The sequence below is a fragment of the Antechinus flavipes genome, chromosome 4 (assembly GCF_016432865.1).
Source record: "Antechinus flavipes isolate AdamAnt ecotype Samford, QLD, Australia chromosome 4, AdamAnt_v2, whole genome shotgun sequence".
Taxonomy (NCBI): domain Eukaryota; kingdom Metazoa; phylum Chordata; class Mammalia; order Dasyuromorphia; family Dasyuridae; genus Antechinus; species Antechinus flavipes.
Genome location: NC_067401.1, coordinates 102,964,815 through 102,990,273, shown reverse-complemented (window position 1 = coordinate 102,990,273; position 25,459 = coordinate 102,964,815). Strand labels below are relative to the sequence as shown.

Here is a 25,459-nt window from a genome sequence, read left to right as displayed (position 1 = left end):
GGAAATGTTCTTCCACTCTCTCTCCCCACCTGTGACTTATCATGCCCAAATGCTTCATTCTGATTCTTTTCAGAAAAGAATGCCTTTTCTCTAGTTATAGAAACTAACTCTATTGGAGGCAGGAACCTTTTAATTTTATTTATTTGGGAAAAGGGTGCTTTTTTGGATGGATTCCTGGTATTTAGCACAGTGCCTGGAAAAAATAATGTTTGTTGGCTGAATCACTGACAAGGGGGCACCTGAATATTATCAAGAATTTATCCTTGGCAATGCTCTCTGCCTTTTTACAATTTCATTTTGGTTCAGCTTTCTCCTTCTAATAAATAGAGCAGTCCTTTTCAAATGCTCTCTCAAGTTCCCCATCCCATATGAGGTCATTTGCTGGTCCTCTCATGGTTTAGCACGTGACCCTCAACTTAATTTGGTATATATTTTTTGTTTAACCTGTAGGAGGGTAAATACCAATCTGTAAAGCCAGGCACTAATTCCTTTTTTATATCTGTGTCACCAGTGTCTAACACAGAGCCCTTCAGATCTGAAGTGGGAAAAAAGAACACTAATGGAGAGATTACATCTAGGGACTAAAAAGACTGATCTTGACCTGACTGTAATTATTTTGAAGGAGTCTGTCTGTTTTCAAGGTAAGAATGTGTTATCTGATTAAGCTGTCCCTTTAGGAGAAATCAGCTGGGAGCATGGCCAGTGAGCTCTGGATATCAGTGCATCAAAATCCACACTCCCCATGAAAGGTATCTGGACAGTGGCTGGACAGGAGAGGGCAATGGCAATTGATGGAGAGATATTCTGAGAGGAGTAATCAGGAATCAATGATTAACTAGGGCAGGATCATCAAGCAAGTTGCCACTACTACCACTCTTAAGATATACTACTAACCGCTTCAAGAAAGAATGGGAAACCAATTATAGAAGAACTTTACCAACAGGCTTGCTGATACGGCATCTGCTGCTTGGACCCACTCTGTCTTGTATTATCACCATTGGGGTAAAAGGAGTAATCAATTTTCTGAGCTGAAGCTACATAGGGAATCATTAAAATCAAGGGGCATCAGGATCTATACAACAAAGATTCATTCAAAGAGGTGTAGTGGGTGATTCTTTAGCAAGAGCATTTATGGGTCTGCTTTTAAAGAAACACACAAAAATGAATCACTTCCTATGTCTTACAATGAGGTTCCTCCCCACCTTTCTTTGGTTTAATTGAACAGACAAAATATTTTCAAATATGATTAAATGGAAAAACTGGGTAGGGAGTGGGGTGAAGACTAATTTAGATGAAAAGTCTGAATTGTGGAATTTTTTTTAAAAGGATATACACTTTTGACATGTATAATCAACATACTGCTTGCCTTCTCAAGGGGTGAGGAAGGGACAGGAAGAAAAGAAATGAAACTCAAAATTCTAAAAAATGAATGTTAAAAATGCAATTGGGAAATATTTAATGAAATAAAATATATTTTAAAAAGCATGTGCATTTTTAAAACTTTCAAAGTCATACAATAATGCAATTAGGCCAACCAAATGCAATCTGGACAGTGTCCTCAGGGCACCTATTTTATATGTGAGAATGATTGTTTATCATTCATGCCAACCATTTAAACATAATGGCTGTTTCTAAGGCATCACAGAACTGTGGAGTTGGAAGGAAACTTCCATTTATTCCAATTTCTACCTCAGGCATGGAATCTTGTCTATAAGATTCCCCAACAAGTGGCAATTTAGCCTTTCTCTCTAGTGATCATTTAGTCTCTGCCTGAAGAAGTCCAAGATAGGAATAATTCATTATCTCTCCAGATACTCTAAATCAATTTTGGACTGAGTCGTTAGCACTTTTTCCTTACAAGAAACTGAAATCTTTCTGAAATAATTAAAAATATTTCTTTAAGTTTAAAAAAATTTACATTGTTAATTGGTTAAAACCTTTAAAAATAGAGTGGAAGTAAACTTAGCCTTTAATTATCATATACTCTGAACTGGCAGGGACCTGAATTCATGAATTTTTACTACATAGCGTTCCAAGCTCTGAAAAGAAGTACTACTTTTTTATTCCTAAGTCTGAAATTCAGATCTAACAACTTTCTTTCTCTTCTCCCTGAAGTTTTTTTTTTTTAATATAATATCTTTGATTTGAAGATACAGGAAGAAAGGAATGAGGAATATTCTCGATACAAATATTTTCTAATACAAAGAGGTTCTGAAATAATTATATTGCCCCTTTGCCTCCTTTATTCACATAGTTCCATAGCTTCCAAAGAAATATAGGTTGAATCTCTAAAAAGAGACCATCTCAGCCAGAACAAGGGCTCTCCAATCATCACCTTTGTGTGAATTTGGATACAAATCTTTACATTGATGTTCTATTTTTCTGCCCACTCCCTAATCCCCACAATGTACGATGTAAGCCACAGCACCCAATACACAATGGAGTGTCTTGAATACATCATACCCACACTCTGAAGTTACTTCTATCTGAATTTTACTGGACACAAAGTTGCTGTTAGAACTTTTTCACTTAGATGATATTCTTGAATTATGGTCAATGGGTCACCTTTCAAACTTATGGCCAAGACCACACACAGGTATCATTGTACATGCATCCATGAATAGCTATGAAACTTATTTTAATAATACAAAATTTTATTTTACTTCTGGAATTAATTTCCCAAAGGTGAAGTTACATAGAAAGCTTCATTTTCAAGTAGAATATCCTACAACATTCCACTATGGAACACTGGCACTCTCTTTAGTAATCAACCCCCAGCAGGGTGAGCTGGTACTTCAAATAATTCAACTGACAAGATATTGGCAAACATATTTTCTCCTAACATTTCCAATAACTAGCCAAGAAACTAGCAAAGGCTTTATTGAGGATGTTATACTGCTGTTGGCACTGGGACTTTGCTGATCCTCAGTGTCATATCTTAGGGAAGGATTATATTCAGCTAAAAAGACCCTAAGAAAATAGCCAAAACAGGCTCAAAGCCAGGAGCCCATTTTCTCTGTTCATAACTGGGAAGACAGCCTATGGAAGAAGGCACACATTTCCCTATTTTAGAAACCAGGATATCATCCAAGGGCAATAGCAGCTCATCAGACTGTACTTTTAAGATCTGAAAATTTCCCAACTGGATACTTGAAAAAGATAATAGAAATAAAATTGGTTATTGTTGCCAAATGTTTATTGGGGATCAGGGACTTTCTCTTATTTTTTTCTTTCAATATAAGCTTTCCTTTATTCTAAAATCTATTTTCACCATTCTTCCACAAGATATCTTAGACCAGAGGTAAGTTATGCTAAGTCTTTATTTAATCCTTGTCCAGAAGGATAGTGGGTGGGAGGTTTTAATAATTTCCACTTTTGTAAGAAAAGATTAAACTAGATGATGTCTCAGATTTTTTTGAGGTTGATGAAATTATACCTTTGAGAGATCCCTTTTAAAATACAAATATCCTTGAAAGGGGTCATATAATACTGTCAGCTAGGGCTATACACCCTAAAACAGTATTAGTTAACATCCTAATTATTAGAAACTTGGTATGATTGATAAAGATTGGAAGAGAAGAATAGGACATAATGAAGAAGTTTTGAGGATGAGAGAGAGAAACAGAGAGAGACAATCAGATAGCCATCTTCTCTCAGAGAAAGAAGAGAGAAGAGCACTGAATCTAAAGACTCTGTTCTGCTTGTGATAGTTACTACCTGTGTGACTTGGGTCAAATCGTTTGACATCTTATGTTTCACCATTTGTAAATGATGGGGCTGTTCTGGGCATCTTAGGACCCTTCCAACTCAAAGTCTATGCTCCCTATTAAAGGGATGTAATGCCAAGTATTTCCTTCCTCTCTAAGGCTGGATACTAAAACAGCAATGAACTAAAGTTCCATTGTATCATGAAAATTTTTAACCCCAATCCTCATGATCATGTAGAAATTTCTGTTTGCTAGAGAAAAATTAGCTAAAAGGTTTTCCAAGCTCTGGGTCCCCCATCATCCCTCCAATTAAAGGGCTCAGAGATTATCAACCTTGACTCAGAAAACATACCTGGTTTCCCCCAGAGTTGTGACACTCATAAACTCCTACAACACCATCTGCAAAATGTCCCAAAGTATCCAGGCAATTGTTACCCTGCTGCAATGCTCCAAAAGCTATATCCTGATGGTCAGGAACTCTGAAAGGCAAATAGAAATTACTACTTTAATTTCATCTCTCCTTCTCCTTTCCCATGAAATTCTCCATTTCACTGGTTTTAGCTTAAATGATGATCACCCTAATGTAGTTAAAATGGTTTATATCTTGTGCTCCTAGATAGAACCATTTCCATCTATCTATCCATCCATCTATCCATTCACCCACCTTCCCTCCTTCCTTCTTTCATTCCTTTCCCCCTTCCCTCCTTCCTTCCTTCTTTCCTTCCTTCCTTCTGCAATTTTAGGAAAGGACAAGGTTCCCACTGTTTCTATGTTGGCTTGGTCAGAGTAATTAATGAATTCAGATAAAAAAAAATTATGTGACAACAGGAATTTTCAACAGACCTCATTTGGCCTTTAAAGCGTAGGAGATGGGGGTGGGAGGTGGGGGAGTTCTAATTGCAATTTCTATACAGAGGCTCAGAGCTGCTATTGGTCAAGTCCTAAGCAGAGAAGTTGGTTAGAGTCAACCTAAAGCTCCTTCAGGTGAGGGAGCAGCCAAGGGGCCAGAGAGGACTCTCCTTTGGAACTGTGATATGCTAAAAGTTATAAAGCACAGAGATGTAAAAAGCATTTTTTTTCCAGAGAGAAAAAAAAGGAACGATTATTTTTGAATATTTCAAATTAAAAACAATTAAGCTATGCCTATATCCACTTTAGCTGATGACTCATTTTAGTACTCACAAGCAGTGAAAAAAATTGAGAAGAACTATGGATGTGAAGAACAAAGGTAAAGACAGAACTGCATCACCTATACCACAAATAAATCTCAGGTCCAGGGATTTCTAAAAGCTTTCACTGAGAAGATAATATTGGGGGGAGGAGGTGTTATATATACAATCATTGCATAAGAGATCCATAATTCACTACAAAATGCTCTAATAATATTCAGAATAAAGAATATGCCATATGAAACCCCAACTTTTCCAAACCATTTCTTTAGGAAGATTAACAGGCTAGATTCCGAAATAGAACAGATCTTTAGGTCTGCATATAAGGTTATCAGTAGCCCTTTGGGATACAAGACTTAAGAGTGATTTAAACTATAGGGCTAGGTCTAGAAAGAGGGATCTAAAAGGGATTTCTCTTGTCATTTCTCTGCTTTTGGAAGTAGGCATGGAATATGCATTATAATTCCCACTTTTCTCATGGGGAATACTAGGGTTTAGAGTAATCAAGCATCTTATCCTCTGCCATAAAAGACTAGTGGTAAACTTAGAACAATAGTTCATGCTGAGACTTGGTTTGACAGCCTTCTCTAAAAGGCCATTGTGCCGGTCTACTACAGAAAAAAAAAACAATTACAAAAAAATAAAGAATGAATGCTGCAAAATTATAATGTCCAAGTTCGGCTCATCTTTCTTTTTTTTCCTTTTTCTTTTTTGGAAGAGGTAGGGGACTATAGGTGTAGAATAATGCAAAATATCAGACTCTTCCAATATACTTTTTCCTTTTTTTTTTTTTTTTCCTTTGAGGTAAGTGAAATTAAATAACATGCTTAGTATCACACACTAAGAGTGTAAGGCCAGATTTAAAGTTAGATCCTCCTGATTCTAAGATTGGTGCTCTATCCACTGTGCTACCTAGCTGCTCATTGCTGCTTACTTTTTGAAGATTTTTTTTTCCTTCTTGCATTGTAAGGGATGAGTATAGGCCAGGGCAAGAAACAAATTCAAAAATATGAATGATGTAAAGCCAAATGTATCAATAAAAATTTATTTCTTAAAAAATCCTTCACCAACAGATAAAATCCCCACCAGAAGATGTCTTAGACAATTACTGCAGCTAAATAACTTGTCACCCATAGGCTATTCTTGAACGCAAAGACGCCATCATCTGGGCAAGACTGAATCAGTTTGCATTCTATTAGACACCCTTCAAAAACCCAACTTAATAGAAGGTAAGATCTATCATGAAGTGGAGGGGAAAGCATTGCCTTAACTATAATTTTGCCTCCTAAAGCCTACAGCAAGTATGGAGGCAATGCAAAGAAGTGTCAAGAGACACATCAGTCAGGAACAGAGTAATGTTGCAGGGAAAATGGTGACTCTTCTTGGTGACCTTCCTGAATTATGTGACGAAATATTTGATTTGGAAAGCACTGTTTGAACAGAGGGAAGGCAGAGTAAATACTAGAAAGGAAATTGTGGAATCTCTGAGGAACAATTTAACACTATCTGTCTCGTATGGCATAGGCAAAGTACTCAAAAATTTTAATGGATCTTGGACCTCATCCATGGGGACATCTGTTCCAATAATGCAGATAGCAATCTATTCAAGCTGATGCTTTTAGATTTTATTTTATATATAATACACAACTCTTACCCATGAGCTGCAGGGAATTCACTATAGGGACACCAAGGTCCTGGGGACAGAGGGGTAGGGAGGGAAGTTCCTCTCATTTCCGCCTGACATCCTGAATATATTAATGGAATATAAATAATCCACTGGTTATCCCTTGCTTTTATCACATGCTTAATTCATCTTCTTTTTTACTCACACATTTCTTTGATGACATCTTTTACACTGCTTTTCTTTTCTTTTCTTTTTTTTGAAGTGTATATCAACCTGCTCAATATACAATATGACTTTCTAATACTCTTGGTGTGATCCTCAATTTCAATATTTCAGAAATAAGGGTTCCATAACTGTCAGCCACATAATAGTGCTAACTGGAAAAAAAGAGTGGAATAGGATGTCTCCCAATCCCTACCAGTTCTAGGAAGAAAAATAGAACCCTAAAATGACAAGGTAAAATCTAAAGTAGCTACCTCCATCAAGGAAGAGAAATTCTTTGGGCTAAATCCCCAGCCAGAAAAAGTACCTACAAAATAAAATCCAGACTTTGGAGACTTACCTTAATTCAGGGTAGACATTTTCAAGGTACCATTTGAAGGGTTTGCAACTAAGTTTCTTCCTTAGTTCTAGTCGACTCTGAATACTAAGGAGAAAGAGATAAGGAAAAAACCATCACCATTATTGATAACAGTAAGGGCATTAAATAACACTTCCAATCTGGCTCCAACTTACCTTTCTTGCTTTATTTCATAGCACTTCCCTTCATGAACATTATATTCCAGCTAACTTGCTGTATGTACCCTGAGTTCATCACTCTATCTCTATGTCTGTTCTGCCATGATATTCATTTTTCACCTTTACCACTTATAATCTGTACCTTACTTCATTCTTTTTGATGTGGAGCCTTTTCCAATAATATCACTAGCCCCAAACCCCCCTCCCTTCTTCAAGTTGCCAGTGCTTTCTCCTTCCTTAGACGATTCTGTATTTGTTTATTTATGAACAATTGCATCCCTCTGTTCCCAGCAGACTATAAGCTTCTAGAAAGCAGAGATTTTTTTGCTTCTGTATTTTGATTAGAGCAGAAATCTAGTACATATCAGACCATTAAGTAGTGTTTGTTGTTGAACTGAATATGGCCTCCTTCTACCCAATGCTAAAATATATTCCACTTGTAGAATACTCCTTCCTTCCTAAGGTGGGACATTGCACCTGAGGTTCGTGCCCCTGATTTAGGGCCTTTTGTCATTCCTTAAGAATGAATTTTAAAATTCATTCTTTGACAACTAGACAGCTGTTGGGTTTTGAGGGGCTAAAGTCCTAGCCAAAAAATACCCCAAATGCTTTTGAATGAAGTAGAGGAAAGAAGGAGAGGCAATACTTACTTCCCATAAGGAACATTTCTGGCTGAAGGCACTGCTGCATAGTAAAAATTTTTATATTCATCCATCCAGACTTCTGCTGCCCGGCGAGTATTTCTAAGAACAACAACAACAACAACAACAAAAGTGTTTTGAGAAGATTCCTGCCATCATCCCTGTGTGAACTCCTCTGTGGTGACAGCTTCTTTCTACCTGGGCTTTTCCATGAAACCTGTCAGCAAAGGAAGGTCCAGGCTATAATGAATGCCCTACAGAACATAGCAAAGCAAGAGCCTTCTACAGTTCAAGCTCCTTGAGGGTAAAGATTATACTGTAGATAGCACTATGTCCCTCAAAATGGCCACCACAGTGCTGTGCATTTGATAGACAATCAATAAATGTATCTTGAATGCAAGAGAATTCTTTTTTTTTAATCTACAATATCATCATGCCCCTTTCTTCTATTTTATTTTTTTCAAGATTACTTTCAACATTCACTTTTATAAGATTTTTGAATTCCAAATTTTTCTCCCTTCCTCCCTCCTCCTGTTCTTTTGCCTAGACAGCAAGCAATCTGATACAGGTTATTCCTGTACAATCATATTAATCTTATTTCCTCATTAGTCATGTTGTGAAAGAACAATCAGAACAAAAGGGGAAAACCATGAGAAAGAAAAAACAAAAAAGAAGTGAAAATAAATAGTATGTTTCGATCTGCATTCAGACTCCATAGTTCTTTCCAAGAGAATTCTTGTTGCTTTTCTTTCCAGCATACTAATTTTCCAAGAATGAAAGGAGAGACCAGAGGGCTGGCTGAGACATTTTGATGTGGAGGGACTAGGGCAGTATTACATTAAAGAACACAAAAGAATTCCTATCATCCACAGAGTGCTAGGCATGGTGCCTAATATATGCAATAACAGCTTTACTCTCCAGGTATTCATAGGTTAAGAGTATAGAAACAACAGACATAGTTCTTTAGGAAAAAAAAAAAGAAAGGAAAGGGAAAGAAAAGAAAAGAAAAGAAGAGATGATTTAATGTTTACATTATTCTTTTCTTCCTGTCTGCCTGAGGTGAGCTGGTGTCTTGTTTTGACAAGGAATATAGATTAAAAGGAGATGACCTTAAGAATACATCTCCAGGGCTCACTTTGCATCATACGGGGGCAACACAGACAAGGATCTGAGCTTTCATTTGTCAGATGAAAACCCATACATCCCTAACCCTCACAATCACGCATGGCTCTGCAGCTAATGGAGAGGTTAAATCATGGGCCAAACATCATGGAAATATGAAGATTCATGAGATTCAAGGATATTGGGGCCGGTTAAATTTAAATGTGTAACATTTATTAAAGACTGTCAAATCTGCGTTCCATCTTACTAACAACAAAAAAAATCTCTAAAACAATTGTGGAACATTAAAACAGACTGCCATGGCTCACATCACAGATCCAACCAAAACAGATAGGCTGGTCATCTCCTAGCACCTGTGACTTTACAGGCTACCCAATTTTAAGAAAACCTCAAAATAGAAAACATATTTGCATTACAAAAGTGTTCCACGATTTTAAAAATTGATGTATTTCTTTAAATAAAATTTAAATAAATTCCTTTAAATAAAACATTTTCTAGGTATGCCAGGAATAATGGAAGGAAAGTTGCATTGGTAGTCACATGATCTGGGTTCAAATTCTGGACCTCACAGGAATAACTTGTATGACTATGGACAAGCTAGATCATTGCTGTGGAACCATAGTTTCTTCATTCTTAGAGGAGTTTGGAATAGGATGAGAGAAAAGAATTATTACAGATTTTATACTTGAAAAAAATCTTTGGAGATCACTGAGTTCAAGCTTCTATTTTTACAGATGAAGAAACTTAAAAGATTTGAGTCACTTACACAGGATCATACATCTAGTTAAATATTTAGGACAGGCTCTGAATTCAGATTTTCTTAATTCCAAGTCCAGTTGTAAAGATTGTAAATCTAGGTGGCACAACAGATAAGAGTTCCATGAAGACTCAACTTTCTGAGTTCAAATCTGGCCCCAGACACATACTAGCTATGTGGTCCTGGACAAATCCCTTTACAATTTGCTTCAGTTTTCTTATCTGTGATATGAGCTGGAGAGGGAGATGGCAAAGCACTCCAGTGTCTTTGCAAAAAACAACAACAACAAACCCCTCCAAAATGATGTCACAAAAACTTAGACATGGCTGAAAAATGACTCAAAAAATGATCATAAGGTGATCTAATTTCCATGGAGCTTTTTGGGACCCTATCTCTCACATGATGGTCACTGGCACTCACATTTCTGTGAGATGGGGCTGCTTGATATTCTTCATATCAATTACATGTAACAGATAATTATGAGATACTGGGTCATAGAGAAATCCCAGAGAAAAATCATTATAAATTTTTTTTTAGAATGTTGTGGTTCTCCCACATTTCTACTGCTGAACGGACATCTTTCATTCTTTGCCTCTGCCGCTTACTGTATAACTTCAAACAAAATACTTCCATTTTTCTGAGCCTCTGTTTACTCATTGGCAAAGTTAAAGATTTGAACATGATGATCCCTGTTGCTCCTTCAAGTACTAACATTTGATGATTCTAATGTTTGTGTATAACACATCCATCCAATTTCAATTAATATATCCAAAATCCACTGATTCGATACTTACTATGTGGAGAGTATTACATTAAGCACTGAGGGAGATGAACACATGCACAGACACATACACAGACACTCCAATTAAGACATGGTTCTGTCCCCACAGACTTTATAATTTCATGGTGGGGGGTGGGGAATCATGGATGGCAATAGTCATGAATATGCAAGAACTATAATAAAGAATATATTTTTATAAAAGTATAAGATAGGTAGAGCACTACAAGAGGTTGATGAAAAGATAATTTCCAAATAGGGATCTGGGAGAAGAGAAAGCTTCATGAAGAAGGTTGTGAACTGAAAGATTACATACAGCCAAACCTAATTTCCTAAGAAGCTGATTATTTGTTTTTTTAATTTATATTAATTTATAAATTTTTATTTTTATAATTCTATATTCTTATTCTATATATAATTAAATGTATAATTATAAATTAATTTTGAAATTAATTTAATTTTTCTCCTTACTTTCTGGTCATTGTGCTGCTTACTACCAATCTCTAGTAAAACAAAGTCAAGGTGAACAGAGAAAATTTAATATCAGTCACTTCAAGATTCTCATTTGCTGTTAAAAAAAAATGTCTTAAGTGAAAGTAGTTAAAATTTGTTTAAGCTGAGATTTTTGAGATCTGATATGTATCTTCATTTTATCATGTTATCCATCGCTATAGATAAGCCAGGCAGGCCAAACCTAACAGCCCCATTGACCCCCAATGATCTTCACCAAATTTGAATTTTATGCTATCAATTCAGGGAAATGCTTCCTTTGGGATATATTCATTTGCTGTGGGAAAAACAACAAAATTCTAAATTCTACCAAGTAGTTCGCTGAGTCTTATAATATTAAAAAATTTCTAATATTAAAAACTACCAGCACAGCATAGAGCCTGGCACACAGTAAGTGTTTAATAAACATTTATTGATTGATTGACTGGTCCCTTCTCTTCTACCTGTGTCTAAGCTAATAAAGAAGTAACTATTAAGTGCTGCCTATGTGTCATGAAGGGCCAGCTAGGAGGCACAGAAGATAAGAGTGCTGAAATTTGTGTTCAAATCAGACCTCAGGTACTTACTAGCTGTGTGACCCTGGACAAGTCACTTAACCCGGTTTACCTCAGTTTCTTCATTTATAAAATGAGCTGGAGAAGAAAATGAGCTGGCAAACCTCTTAGAAAATAATCTTTGCTAAGAAAATCCCAAATAGGATAATTAAAAATCAGACACAATTGAAAAAAAATGACTAAACAATTATGTGCCAGGCACTGTGCTAAAAAAAATATTGACAAACATTATCTCACTTGACCCTCACAACAACTCTGGGAGGTATGTCCCATTATTATCTCCATTTTACAGCTGAGGAAGCTAGGCAATTAAATGACTTGCTTAGGGTTACTCAGCTAGCAACCATCTGAGGTCATATTTGATCGTAAGCCTTTCTGACTGCATCCACTGTGCCTCCTTGCTGCCCCGCCTGGCATATAATAAGCATTTAATAGTTGCTTCTTCATTCCCTCCTTTCAAAAAAAAAAAAAAAAGAATAGCTTGGACACAGGAAAAGAAGACTCAATCAGTAAATATTTATTAAGCACTTACTGTGTGGCAGGAGCTGTGCTAGGTGCTAGAATTATAAAATAATAATAGAAATGGAAATTTTACTGTTGAGGATCTGTGGGCGCTTTGTAATAGAAAACAATGTAAAACCTTTCACCTGAAAAGGTCCCAGGAGATGAAACTTTCAGTTTCCAAAATGATAATGAAATACCTTCTACTTATGAATTAACTCTGAGCAAAAATATCTTCAAAGTTGATATATGTATTAAGAATTTTATGTAAATATTATGGCAACCTGATTAAAAGAAGGGACTCTAGACTTGAGTGGCTTTTTCATGTTTCGGGTAGAGAAAGAACTTAGGAGAATCTGTCCTATAATTTCAGACCCTGAGTTCCGGGAGGGAGTAAAATAATGGCCAGTGAAAGCAAAAGGAAAACCAGCTGAGAATATTGAATGGGTAGGCAATCATGGTGGACAAATGGCGTGAAGGCACGTGCCTACTTTGTTGAGAAAATGACAGAACTTTGGTTATAAGAATCAGGTGAGGAACTTAAGAAACTTTGGGGCTGTTCTTTCTGATATACCCAAATAACAATTCAGTCAGCTAAACAAATTTAAAAAATACAACAACCTGATAAACCAGTTACTTAAGTGAAATGACCAATCAATTCAACTGATATTTCCAATTCAATAGTTCACACACATAGCACAATCTTATTCTTCTTCCTATATTTATTATATAATCTATGTTTTGTCATAGACTCTCTCCTTTCTTAAACAGGCAAGCTTGCATCGATTTATTTAAGAGAGGTATTAGGGCATATAAAAAAGCCTTCTGCCCTTGGATTCAGGTTTTGGGTTCAAATCCTATTGGTTGAGGAAGCTAACTAGATGAAGCTGGATGAAGCTGGATGAAGCTGGATGAAGCTGGATGAAGCTGGATGAAGCGCTGGATAAGCACCGGCCCTGACATCAAGAGGACCTGAGTTGAAATCCTGCTTCAGACACGATTTATTAGCTGTGTAGTCCTGGGCAAGTCACTTAACCCTAGTTACCATGTACCAGACCAAACCAAAAAAAACCTTACTAGTTGTATGAGACCTTAGTCAAATGGTACAGTAGAAAGTAGAAATACTGATTCTGGAGTGGGAGGTCTTGATTCACATTCCATCTTGGTCACCTACTCAGTGGCTATCTCTATGTAGCCCCAGTATCCTCATCTGTAAAATGATATGGTTGAGCTAAGATCTCCTTCTGCTCTAAAACCTACAATACTATTACTTAGCTTCTCTGAATTTAATTTATTTATTTGCAAAATGAAGTTAATAATACTTATGGTACCTACCCCATTAATTGTTAAGAGGAAAAGTATTTACTTAAATGTTATATATGTATAAGCTCTGATTATTTATATTCTTTTGAAAAGCACTTTGAAATCTACTACAAGGAAGGCACTTCAGGGATATGAGGATGACTAACATCTTGTCCCTAAGGACCTCAATTAATAGGCAAGATAAGACATACACATATATAAATGAAAGTAGCACATAAGTGCTTAAGTGAATTACAAATCAAATGTTAGGAAAGAGCTGGAATCTTCACAGAGCAGTTAGATCTTTACTGAACTTTCAATAATAGGCAGCAGCTCAACAGGCATTGATAGAGTGGAAGCAATTAAATACAGTGATAGGAGGCAGGAGTTGTTAAGAAGTTCGAAGATCCATAGGCAATTCATATTTCATTTGTATTCTCATTTCAAATGAGTGGCAGACCTACATTTTTATTAAATTAAAATGCCTATATTCTTTTTTCCTCCCCAGGTTGTCTTCTTTAAAATATATATACACACATATTACATATATATTTTTTAATTAACAAAATTTATTTTTCTTTTCTGCCTTTCCTCCTTTCTACTTCCTCTCACTCAAAGATTTCTTTTTTTGAAAACTTTCTGTTTATGTCTATTAACTTTTTATTAACTTGGCAAAGCTCTTGTTTTTGTAAATTGGAATCAGTTCCATGTTTTAGCAAAAAGATATATATTTAAAAAGTTTGCTGCAATGACTTTCCTCATCCCAATTTACTTGCTTCTTTTCTAATTTTAGTTGCACCTGTTTTGATTGTGCAAAAATCCTTTAAAATTTTCTATAATCAAATTGTCCATTTTACCTTCTATGATGCTCACAGTATTTCGCTTGGTCATGAACTCTTCCTCTATCCATAGAGCTCACGGATAATTTCTAAATACCCATATTCTTAATTTAATGTTACTGAATTTTTTGAATTGCAAAGACATACAGAGAGAATCATTTGGCTTAGTATCCTCATTTTAGAGATGAGGAACTGAGGTATGGAAAGGTTAAGTAAATTGTTAAAGATCAAATATCTAATCACATCTTAAATTAACCATTCTGCATAGAAACATTGAATATTTAAATTAGCTTAGTCCCCAAATTTGCATAAATATTCCTGTGAATTAAAAAAAAAGTTTTGAAATTGTATTTGACAATACAAAATTTAGCATCTAAGCAAAAAGATCTTCTCCTTATTCAAAACAAAAATAGCCTGTGGTTTAGGATTTTCTTTCAAAGGTTATTTCCCCTGCCTTCCAGGGAGATGTCTAGTTGAGTTGGGTAGCTGTAACTTATTCAGGAGAAAAAGAGAATGAGTTACAACAATTTTTTTTTTTAAGTTAAAAGCTTTTTTTTAAAAAGCTGCTTACCGGGCAAACACAGTGCCACTGCCTCCTGGAAAACTATAGGGATGCTGCTTCCGGAACACATGCCCAACTCGGCTGCAAGGAATGATCTCTAGACTGCCACCACATTGCCACACTCGAAATGAAATCTCTGTAACAATAATTGAGAACAAGTGATTATTCAAAGAATGAGATGGAAGTTTAACATCTTCAGACATTCTCAATCTTACACTAGGTGAACTCCTGGTTTGTTGATTGGTGAAACATGGCCACTGAATACAATGTTGATTGAATTAAAATATTTCAAAGGACTTAAATAAATCAATTAACACAGAGGTTTTGAATTATTATGTCTTCAGTTTTAATAAGACTCTAAGAAATCATTAGCATAACATCTTATCCCATGCAGAAATTCCTCATAAAACATATCTGATAATCTTGTCTCTTAAATACTTTCACTGAAAGGGAAGTCACTATCTTACATTATCCATTCCATTTTTGAAAACTGCTCTAATAGTCAGAATATTATTCCTCAAGTGAAGCAAAATCCATCTTTACATTACATGCATTGCTCCTAGGTTTACTTTCTAGACTAATAAAAAAAATGTATCCCCCTTCTACCCTTCAATAACAGTTTTAAAATTATTTAGAGACACATTTAGCTAACACATTAGCTTTTTTTTTTTTTCCAGGCTAAATATCTTAAATATTCTTTCAGCTGATGCAGATATGAAAGGCTTCCAATACTTTTTGCCATCATGGTCTCTCCTCTGCATGTGTTCCACTTTGTCAATCATCTTAAATGCTGAATCACTGACCATATTCCAGATGTGATCTGACCAGTTCAGCGTAAAGCCCCAAACAACATTAGCTTTTTTGCAATCATGTTATCATGCCACATTGCTTTTTCACACTGAATTTGCAGTCAATTAAAACTTCTAAACCTTGTTTCATGTAAGCTACTACCAAAAGACATCTCTCCCTCCATCCTTAAATAGGCAGCTGGATTTTTCCAAAGATAAGTGCAGGAAATGAGAAGGTTGGCCTAGATCAGAGGGGACAAACTTATAGTCCACCCTACCCTACACTTTTGAGTGTGGCCAGAACCAGATTAAAATGAAATTAGGAACACCAACAAAATAAATAAAAATACACAAAACCAAAGATAATGTTAATCTATGGTTTTCTAAATCAGCAGTTCAATCCCACCAAATTCATCCCACAAAAAAAGCTTGTTTAAAAGGAACACATATGCACATATGCAAATATGTTAGTAGATGCACTATCTGAATTTGACATCATTAGACCAGGTGAGCCTTAAAACCCTTTCTACCGTTAAAGCCAATGATCTCTCTTTCATCTTGTTGGATTTGGCTTACCATTCCAGTGGGCCAAAATTCTTTTGAATACTAATTTTTTCATTCACTCTCAACTTTGTGTCTCTTGCAACTTGGATATGTATGCCTTCTGTCTCTTTATCCAAGTCACTAAGAAAAATGTTGACCAGAAAGGGCCACTAGAGGCATCTCCCTACTTTCTGATCTGTCTCTCTCTCTCTTCACTCTTTTCCACTATCGATAAAGCTACCCAACCAGGTACAAATCTACCTAGCTGTATTAATTAATGTCTAGCTGATATTCCTCTATCCTGTGTATAAAGATGTTCTGAGAGAGCAGGTCAGCAATACTAAAAAGTAAATGGGGAACTGAACAATATGTAATCCTTAAAATGAAAGACTTAAACAACATTTTTAAAGTATCCACATGGGGATAGCTAGTTGGTGCAATGGATAGAGCACTAGCCCTGAAGTCAGGAGAACCTCAGTTCAAATCTGGTCTCAGACACTTAACACTTCCTAGCTATGTGACCCTAGGCAAGTCACTTAACCCCAATTGTCTCAGCCAAAAAAACCATGAAACTTTGTAATTAGACAAAAAAGATAATTAAACATCTAGTTCCTTCTAATACTATTATTTAATATTAATTGAGCACTAGCCTGTGTTTCTGCTTTTTAATCCATAAAAATTTAAATGAAAAAAAGTTTTAAAAAATTTAAATTAAAAAATATTTTTATTCTGACCTTCCGCTTTATTCCATCAGGAAAAGTTTATAGATAATCTCATGAATTCCAGTTTGATGCTAAATTGTTGATTCAAAGATGCCTGTTTTTTACAAACCACCTAGAAGCTCTTACTATTTGATAACCTTCAAACCTGTTTTACTTTCACTGCACATAAATGCTGGCTTGCTTTCTATCAACAAGAAAATAATCCAATTCAATAATAAAATAATTCATCCCCAGGCACCATATAGGCTTGGGTAAAAAGCATACACATATATATATAAGTAGAAATATGTTATGAGGTACTCAAAAAGTATTTGTTGATTAGTAAATCCTTTCCTGATGATTGTAAAAGTAAATTTTGGCTCAATACTTGTTCAAATTACAACACATTCTAAATTAGCTGAGTCTGAATTAATTAGGTTTATTGGATACTGAAGTCATTTTAAAAGTTAAATAATTAAAGGATTATTGGTACCATAGCTTTAAAGATTGAAAGGAACTTGGAGACCATTTAGTCCCCCTCTTTTTTTTTTTAAACAGATGAGGGAAAGAAAGCCCAAACAGGTCTAAGATATTCTAAGATATATAGGTGTCCAGTGGCTTAGTTAGAATTTATAACTCTAGATTTGATGGTGTTTCCATTATACTAGTATATAATAGGAATAATTTTTTAGGCTCCATAAGCTTTCACTTACATATAATACCTACTTTAAATAAAATCTCAAGATTGGCAAGAAGGCTTCCCCATTAAGAATTAATTATGCAAAGTCTAGTTTTCATAAGAAAAACAAATGTTGTTCTGTCATTTTTCACTAATGTTTGACTGATCCCATTTGGAATTTTCTTGGCAAAGATAGTGGAGTAATTTGCCATTTTCTTTTCCAGTTCATTTTACAGATGAGGTACTGAGACAACATGGATTAAGTGACTTGCTCATAGTCACACAATTAGTAATTATATGAGGCCATATTTGAACTTACAAAGACAAGACTTTCTGACTTCAGACGTGGCACTCTATCCATCGGGTTGGGTTACCCAGCAACCCATTTATTCTCTTGTCTCGAGAAATATGGATTCTGTATTATAGGGAACCTGAAGATCAATTTATTTTTTCAATTTACCAAAAATACAATGGCTCTCCATAAAAAAAAAATAATGGAAGACTTCTTAGTTTAGGTGGAGATGCTTGAAAATTTTCAATAATAATTAGATTTGGGCATATATCGCTGCAATGTTACCATGGATAATACATGGGTAGAAATTAAATAACTGGCTACCTCTGCCATATGTGGTTTGCAGCCAAAATCCACAGCAATGGTGAAGAAAAGGGAGGTAGCCTGTAGGTTATACATCCTTTGAAAAGCAGGACCTTATTTCATCAAAAAATCTGGAGTAGAAAACTCCTAGGGAAATATCCTATTGCCTCCAACAATGAGAGGAGAAAGAGATTTCTTGCAGATGAAATGCTAAGATACTGGATTTAGCTTTCCTCCTGGTTTACTGACACTTTCCTAATATTATTCCTTTGATATACACCTTATTCTATTCTCAAGTCACCATACTATAAAATTCTGTGACCTATCTAGTTCTAGTACCACTAAACCCATTTTACAGATAAAGGAACCTGAGAGAGCTTAGGGTACTTGCCCACAGTCACACAATTTGTAAATATCAGAACTGGGATTCTGTGAACTATGATCTTAGTACAATAATTTCAATAGCACAAGTACAGAAGCATAGAAATCAAAACAAAAGCAAAGTAAGAGACTGTAAACAAATCTCTTTCATTCTGGCATTTGAGTGAAAGGTCTCTTTTCATTTTGGGGGTAAAAACTGTCTCTGCATCGTGTCACAAGATCCCAATTGGCAAGAATCACTTTGGAAGAACTAAGGAATATAAAGAACAGTGCTACACATTGAATGTATATTGCTGCTGACATAAATAAAGCATTGCCTAATTTTCTAAAACATGTTATTTTTGATTGGGTGTATAGTCACCCATGCTGAAATGTGTTCTAAAGTGGTCTTTCCATAAAAGCTGGGTGACTTGGAACCCTTTCTAAAATCTTAATTAGTTGCATTACAGTTCTAGAAAAACCAGCTCTCTGCCCCATCCATACAAAGCCCAAGTATCTTCAGTTTAGATAAGCTCAAAAGAGCAACCTTATTTTTTTTAAACTTTTAGATATTTTTTAAATTTAGTCACTAAGTTTTATGAACAAATTACTTCAGCAATACAAATTTCTTCAGCAGTTGAAAGGCTCCAAAAATTATGCACAACATCAGCAAAAGTTTCAAGTCATCTAAATGATTAGAAAACAAACATCATGTCAGTTTCTTAAATGAAGGGGAAAAGGCCCATCTTTGGTTCTATATTACAACTTAAAAAAAAACAAAATTATATTACAACTTTTAAAAAATCAAAACCATTCAAAATAATAGTATCATCAGATTTTTCTCCCTTTCCTAAATGAACTTGCAAAAAGATTCACCCAAAGGCAAAAGATAATAAAAAGAAAACTCAGTAGCCAAGGATAATTAGCTCAGAAGTAAGTACTTGAAATTAATGGCTTCAAGCAAAAAAAAAAAATCTTTTCAGTTCTAACTGTGGTGCAACTATTAAATCACAGTTATAAATCTATGAAATTAAATTGTATCTAGGTAATAATAATTTGCAAGGTCTAATTTAAAAAAAAAAGCAAATAAAACTAGGAGGCTTTTGCATAAGTACTCAACAAAGAATTATATTCATTGACCTCAATTCTAGCTCATTTGATGACTGAGACTCCATCATATCCCAAGAATCACTATCTTAATTGAGAGATCAAAACTGGTTATTTTTTCCAGGTTTTGCTGGATATTTTCCTCCCAGAAATGGTCTCCTACAAGACTTATAGAAAATCTATTTCTCCCCTTCAAATTTCACTCTACCTATACACATTTCTGCTTCCAAGCTTGCAGATCCTTATTTACAACAAGGCCAACATTAACAAGAACATCTCGTTAGTCAGATCTTCATTCCCCATAATCCAGACTACTATTCTCATTCCTTTTTTCAACATCTTTTAATTGAGAATCTGTTGTCTGTGGGTCTATTCCTTTGATATTTCTCCAGAACTAGATAGCCAAGCACTCCAAGCTTGCATAAATTAGAAATTGCTTTCTATCAAAAGACTAGGTATTCTGAAGAAACAAGACACATACCCAGGTTTTCTCCTCCCCATACGTCCATCATCATATCGTACTTTCCCAGTTCTTCAAAGTAGAATTTATCCATCACAAATAACCCGCCAGCGATCATGGGGGTTCTAAAGAAGCAGAAATGGGGAAGGGAGGGAAGGAAGGAAGAGATTGGAAATCAAAGTCAGAAGTTTTCTCTCTTTCAGAGCTGTCCAATATCTGAACTACAGATTGATTTTCAAAATAAACTCCAGCCAGTATTCCACACTTAAGATTCAAACAGCTTCGTTTTTCTTCTACCACTGCAGGCGTAGCAGACCAACAATTTACTGCCTTGACATTATACAGCCCACTAGGGATACTGAAAACTACAGGGCAAAATTTGCTGATTTATTCAGGGCAAATTGTTTCTCTCTGGATCAGTCTCCTTATCTGTAAAATGGGGATCGCAGTGCTTGACATTTCCTTCTCACAGCAATAAGCTACACAATGTACTTGGACATGAATTCGATCTATAAATAGAGAATACCTAATGTATATCCTAATACCCCTAATGTATCCTCACTAATTTCTTATAATATGTAGGCACTGTCACAAAATAAAGGAAGGCAAACAATTATAAAGCAAGCCACTGTCACCTTTGGACTTCCATAACATAACCTGTTGACACAAGGAAGCCAAGCTTGGGAAAAACCAAAAACAGCACCAGCTTCAACAACAAGGTTGTTACACTTTTGTGGTACTTAATATATTTTTACAATAACACTAAGGAAAAACAGATCTGACCACCTAAATTAAGGGATATAGACAAGTCAGGCTTTTTAAAAAAATTTCAAAGCACATTATCAACTAATGGAGATGTCTACACCCTGTGTGAGAAGATGAGAAATATGGAGACAAAATGCTGGGCCAGTTATATGGCAAGTTAATAGTTAGAAAATGGTATCAAAACCAATTATTTAAACATCATCTTTAAAAGATGTGAAAGAACTTACTTTATGGGAGCAACTGGATTTCCTTGGCGTGCTCTCCTCTGCTCTGGGGTCATGTAATCCCATTTGAATACTAAATTCCAATCAAAACCTGTATGTGAGAGAACATTCAAAACAAAATAAATGAGAAGTCACAAAGTGAAATGTGGCAATATGCTTCTTTACACCATACCCTTTATCTTCCATAGTGAAAAGGCTTTTGTTAATAAAATCTGGATATGTCTGAAGAAAAGCCCAAGACATGTCTTAACCAATATTTCCTGTCTCTCCCTCTACTACCCTGAGCACCCAGGTCTGTGCATTCTTAGAAGATCCCTTTTATTGCTGAGGAAACTAGGATACAGAGAAGTCAAAGGTCACACAGCTACTCAGAGTCTGAGGCCAGATTCGAACCCTGTTGCTATTAAACATTCTCGTAACTCTCCTCCCTGAAAGAAACCCCTTTTATGAATTAGGCTAAATAAAACAAAAATAAAGGCATGAGAGGTTTGAATATGGAAGATTTTAGGAGAGAATAAGATTGAAAAAGTGAGAAACTTCTAACAGATTTGGACCTTGCTGAATATGAATTTTTTTAATGCTCTAATTAAAATTAGGGAGGCTCATGTTTCCAAGAAAATTAAGTATCTCTGGAAATAAGCATATACTTCTATGCTATGAGGTATAGTGACAGGAGCACTGAGCCTAGAGTCAGAAGACTTGAATTCTAAGCTAGTCTCGGCATTTCCTACCTGGGATGCTCAGAAAGTTACTTAACCTCTGCTTGCCTTAATTTCCTCCAATTTGGGATACATCTGTCTCATAGTGCTGTTGTAAGGACCAAATAAAATAATGTTTGTAAAGCACTTAGCACAGTGCTAGGCACATAGCAGGTACGTAATAAATGCTTGTTGCCTTCCTTCCTCCTCTATCCACACTCCTACTGAGATTTTATCTTTAATTCTCAAACTTTTGTTCCTTAGGAGCACATAAAGGCCATGTCATTTGTTAATTCTCTCCAGACATATCAAGTGATCTCCTGGCCAACACTGCTGCAACTCAGAAACTTTGTGCTCTAGCTTCCACAGATGTGGCAGACATACTAAGCTATTCCCACTTTTGCTCTCTTTTGGTTACAGCTTTAGCTACGCTTAAGTGTAATTTCCCACTTCTGTGTACTTTGTATTCAGGGCTTTGTCTACAGTGTTTGCTATAGTGCATTGAAATGGGGAAAGTGAGAACAAAAAGGCAGCCTGGTGGCTTTGCCCAATGGGCTCCCAGAGTCTCCTGGGGGCTGGCCCACCAAAGGCCCTTTCTAGTGAGTTTATCAGGTTGCAGATTCACAGTGATGCCTGTTTGAATATAGAGAAAGCATCTGGTTTTCAGGTAGCAGGAGCAGAATGAGGCACAAGGGAAGATTTTTTAAAAATCAGCTCTTGCCGCCATGGAAACTCCGGCTACCGTACCAAGAATCCCAGCATGTCGGCGGGTTCCGGCTCATCTGATCCAGACCCATTTGTTACATGCCTACGGCAGAAAACCTGCCATGTTGTACACAAAACATTCCCATGTGCAAAATTAATGTAAACTAGAAAATCAGCTTGAAGACTGAGGTTCATTCAGAGAAAACTCAATTAGCCAACTCAACTTGTATACCAACTTCTCCTTTTCAAAATTTGATCTGGTACCAAGGATGAGACTATAAGGACTGATTTTTTTTTAATCTATTTTCTTTGAGTTTTATCCCTAATAAGATTCCCTCAAAATCCTATGTCAACTTGGCCTTCTCTATTCTGATCAGACAAATAATTTAAAATAGCTCCAACTATTGGTTTCAGAAATCTGTTGTAGAAGAATTCTTACTTGTAGTAATGTGTGTCGTTAAGAAAAAAAAATTCTTTTGAATATGCAGAGTACAAAAAAATTCAATTATATGGAAAATTTGGTGAATGAGTTGCCCAGGATAGCAGAATGCTTACCACTTTAGACATCAAAAATTTCTTTAATATTAAACATTTTGGATAAAAATCCTAAAGAACTACTACATGCTCTCCATACTTTATTCACATCAGCATCTGGGTGATTTAATGGATAGAGTCAGGGAAAGACAAGAAGCTTCCTGGTCAAATCCTAACTCAAATATTTAGTAGCTGAATGATTCTGAACAAGTCATCTAATTTCTTGGTCTGAATATCCTCACCTGCAAAATGGGCAAAATACCTCACAGAATTATTGTGAGAGTCAAATGGGAAAATGCTTATAAAGTGCTTTGTAAACTTTATAAAAATGTTCAATATCATTATTATTGTTGTTGTTACTGTTTTTGTAGTGATAGGGACTAGACTTGTAATTTCATTAGCTTGGGAAACTTTTAGGTACGGAAACTCCCTTTACCAAAGCAGGTTAGCATCTTCCTGGAAATTTATAATCTTAGATAATCATTGATAGATAAATTAAGTTGCCCAGGATCATACAACTAGACTTGAATCCAAGTCTTCCTGCCTCTGAGACTGGCTGTCTTGCTACCTTGCCTCTAGTATTATTTACTACATTCTGAACACATTTAATATCCTCTTAATGACTTAGGGTTATTGTTAATTAAGGACACCAATTATCATACTATACCTATAGTGAGGCTTTTACTATCTAATGCAGTGTGCAGGGATCTTGGAGTTCACAATTCCAGCCTGAGGAGATTTTTGAACTGTTCTTTCAGAGGTTTATGATTTTAAAATGTCTTTCCTTCTGTCAGAATATCAGCAATTACTTTTTACAGCTGTCAGTATGCCTGACCAGGCCCTCTCTTCAATTTTAAAGCACGATGAGTTCCAAGAGTCAAGGAGGTAAGCTGGTTAGGTCAAGAGGCTTCCATCCATCAATAGTCAATACTCATGAATTAAACACCTACTATGTGTTCGGCATTATGCTAGGTATTGGAAAGACAATAGCAAAACTGTCAAGAGTTCTTGCTCTCAAAAAGTTCACACAGTCTGTCCAAGAAATACAAATATGTACATAGATAAAAATAGATATAAGATAACCTATATTGGATTGCTTGCTGTATTAGGAAGAAAAATTTGGAACACAATCTTACATTGAGTGTTGAAAATTATCTTTACATGTAATTGGAAAAAAATAAAATATTAGTTACAAAAAAAAACAAGAAAAAATAAGATAAGGTCATTGTGGGAGTGTAGCATTATTAGCTGAGAGGATTAGAAAATGCTTCCACAGAGATTTATATGAAATCTGGGTACTTAAAAAATCCTTAAAAATGTATTTTGATAACTCAATAAAATGTTTCCTTTCTAATCTTATAAATTTTATTTTTAAATTTAAAAACATTATTCTGAGAAGAGGCCAATTCATAAGACTACCATGGAGGTTGATCACACAAAAAAGGTCAAGAAATTCTGATGAAGATGATTTTTGTAGGAAAGGATTGTAGAAAATTATGAATTCTAAGAGGGAAAGATGAGCAGGAAAGTATATTTCAGGCATGGGAGAAGAACCAATGTAAAGCTATAGAGGTTTTAGATGGAGAACCATGTATGAGAAATAAGAAAGTCAAGTTGTTTGGACTGTAGAGGGAAGGGTAATATATAACAAGATTGGAAAGGTAGGTTAGGAAGGGTTTTATTTAAATGCCAACTAGAGAAACTCCTATTTCTTCCTATAGGTAATAGGGAGTCAGTAGAGTTTCTTGAGTCAGGGAGTCCATGTGGTCAGTATTGATCTTTAAGAAAACCTCTTTAGTAGCTGTGTATAGCATGACTTGGAAAAGGGAGGAGATATCTGAAGCAGGAAGGCCAATTAGAAAGCTATTGTAGTTCATTCTATGAGTGAAATATATGAGCTCTCACACACATATTAAGTGAAAAGTGTTCTGGCTATTCTGAAACATCTATTTCTAGTCTTCTGCTGTGTTTTGAGTGAGCCAGGTTCTTAGATAACAAATTTCTCAAAGGTGAGACATTAGTATTCTAAGTGGAGTCCTATTACAGCATAGCTCATTATAGACATTGATTCGGTCACACCACAGGTTCCATCGTGATCCCTGGGACATAACTTCATGCAGTATGGTCTAGACATAACATGATTAGTGTTGTTAGTGTTCTACCTGAAAACCAGTGTTTTGAAAGAAGGTCCTCTGTACCACAAAATGATGGCTATTTTAGAAACGATTCAATTACTCCAAATAAAGAGCATAGAATTCCTTCCCTAAAAAATTTAATAATAATAAAAAACCACCCCAGCATCTCTCTCATAATTACAAGGGGAGAAAATATCCAAGCCCTTTTAGAACAGACCAAAGTGCTGTGATCCATAGGAGGCTGTTTTAATAAGCACTACAGGTCTGAGACCCTGTAGTCCCACCCATCCTGTGAAAAAGAAGCATCAGATAGCAGAACAAAAATTCTCCAAGTGTGGTCTGGGAAGTCTCATTGGCTCCT

The 25,459-nt window shown here is 35.7% G+C and overlaps 1 protein-coding gene across 1 annotated transcript in view; it reads right to left on the bottom strand.

Moving 5' to 3' along the window:
* Window positions 1-25,459, bottom strand: part of GALNT2 (polypeptide N-acetylgalactosaminyltransferase 2) — a 254,489-nt gene that overhangs the window by 11,850 nt on the left and 217,180 nt on the right. Inside the window, exons 9-14 of the mRNA XM_051993624.1 lie at window positions 21,030-21,117; window positions 20,059-20,162; window positions 14,814-14,940; window positions 7,889-7,981; window positions 7,063-7,146; window positions 4,060-4,186 (exon numbers count right to left, since the gene is read on the bottom strand). Coding sequence (XP_051849584.1) covers window positions 4,060-4,186; window positions 7,063-7,146; window positions 7,889-7,981; window positions 14,814-14,940; window positions 20,059-20,162; window positions 21,030-21,117 — 623 coding nt within the window. The remainder of the gene's footprint in view (window positions 1-4,059; window positions 4,187-7,062; window positions 7,147-7,888; window positions 7,982-14,813; window positions 14,941-20,058; window positions 20,163-21,029; window positions 21,118-25,459) is intronic.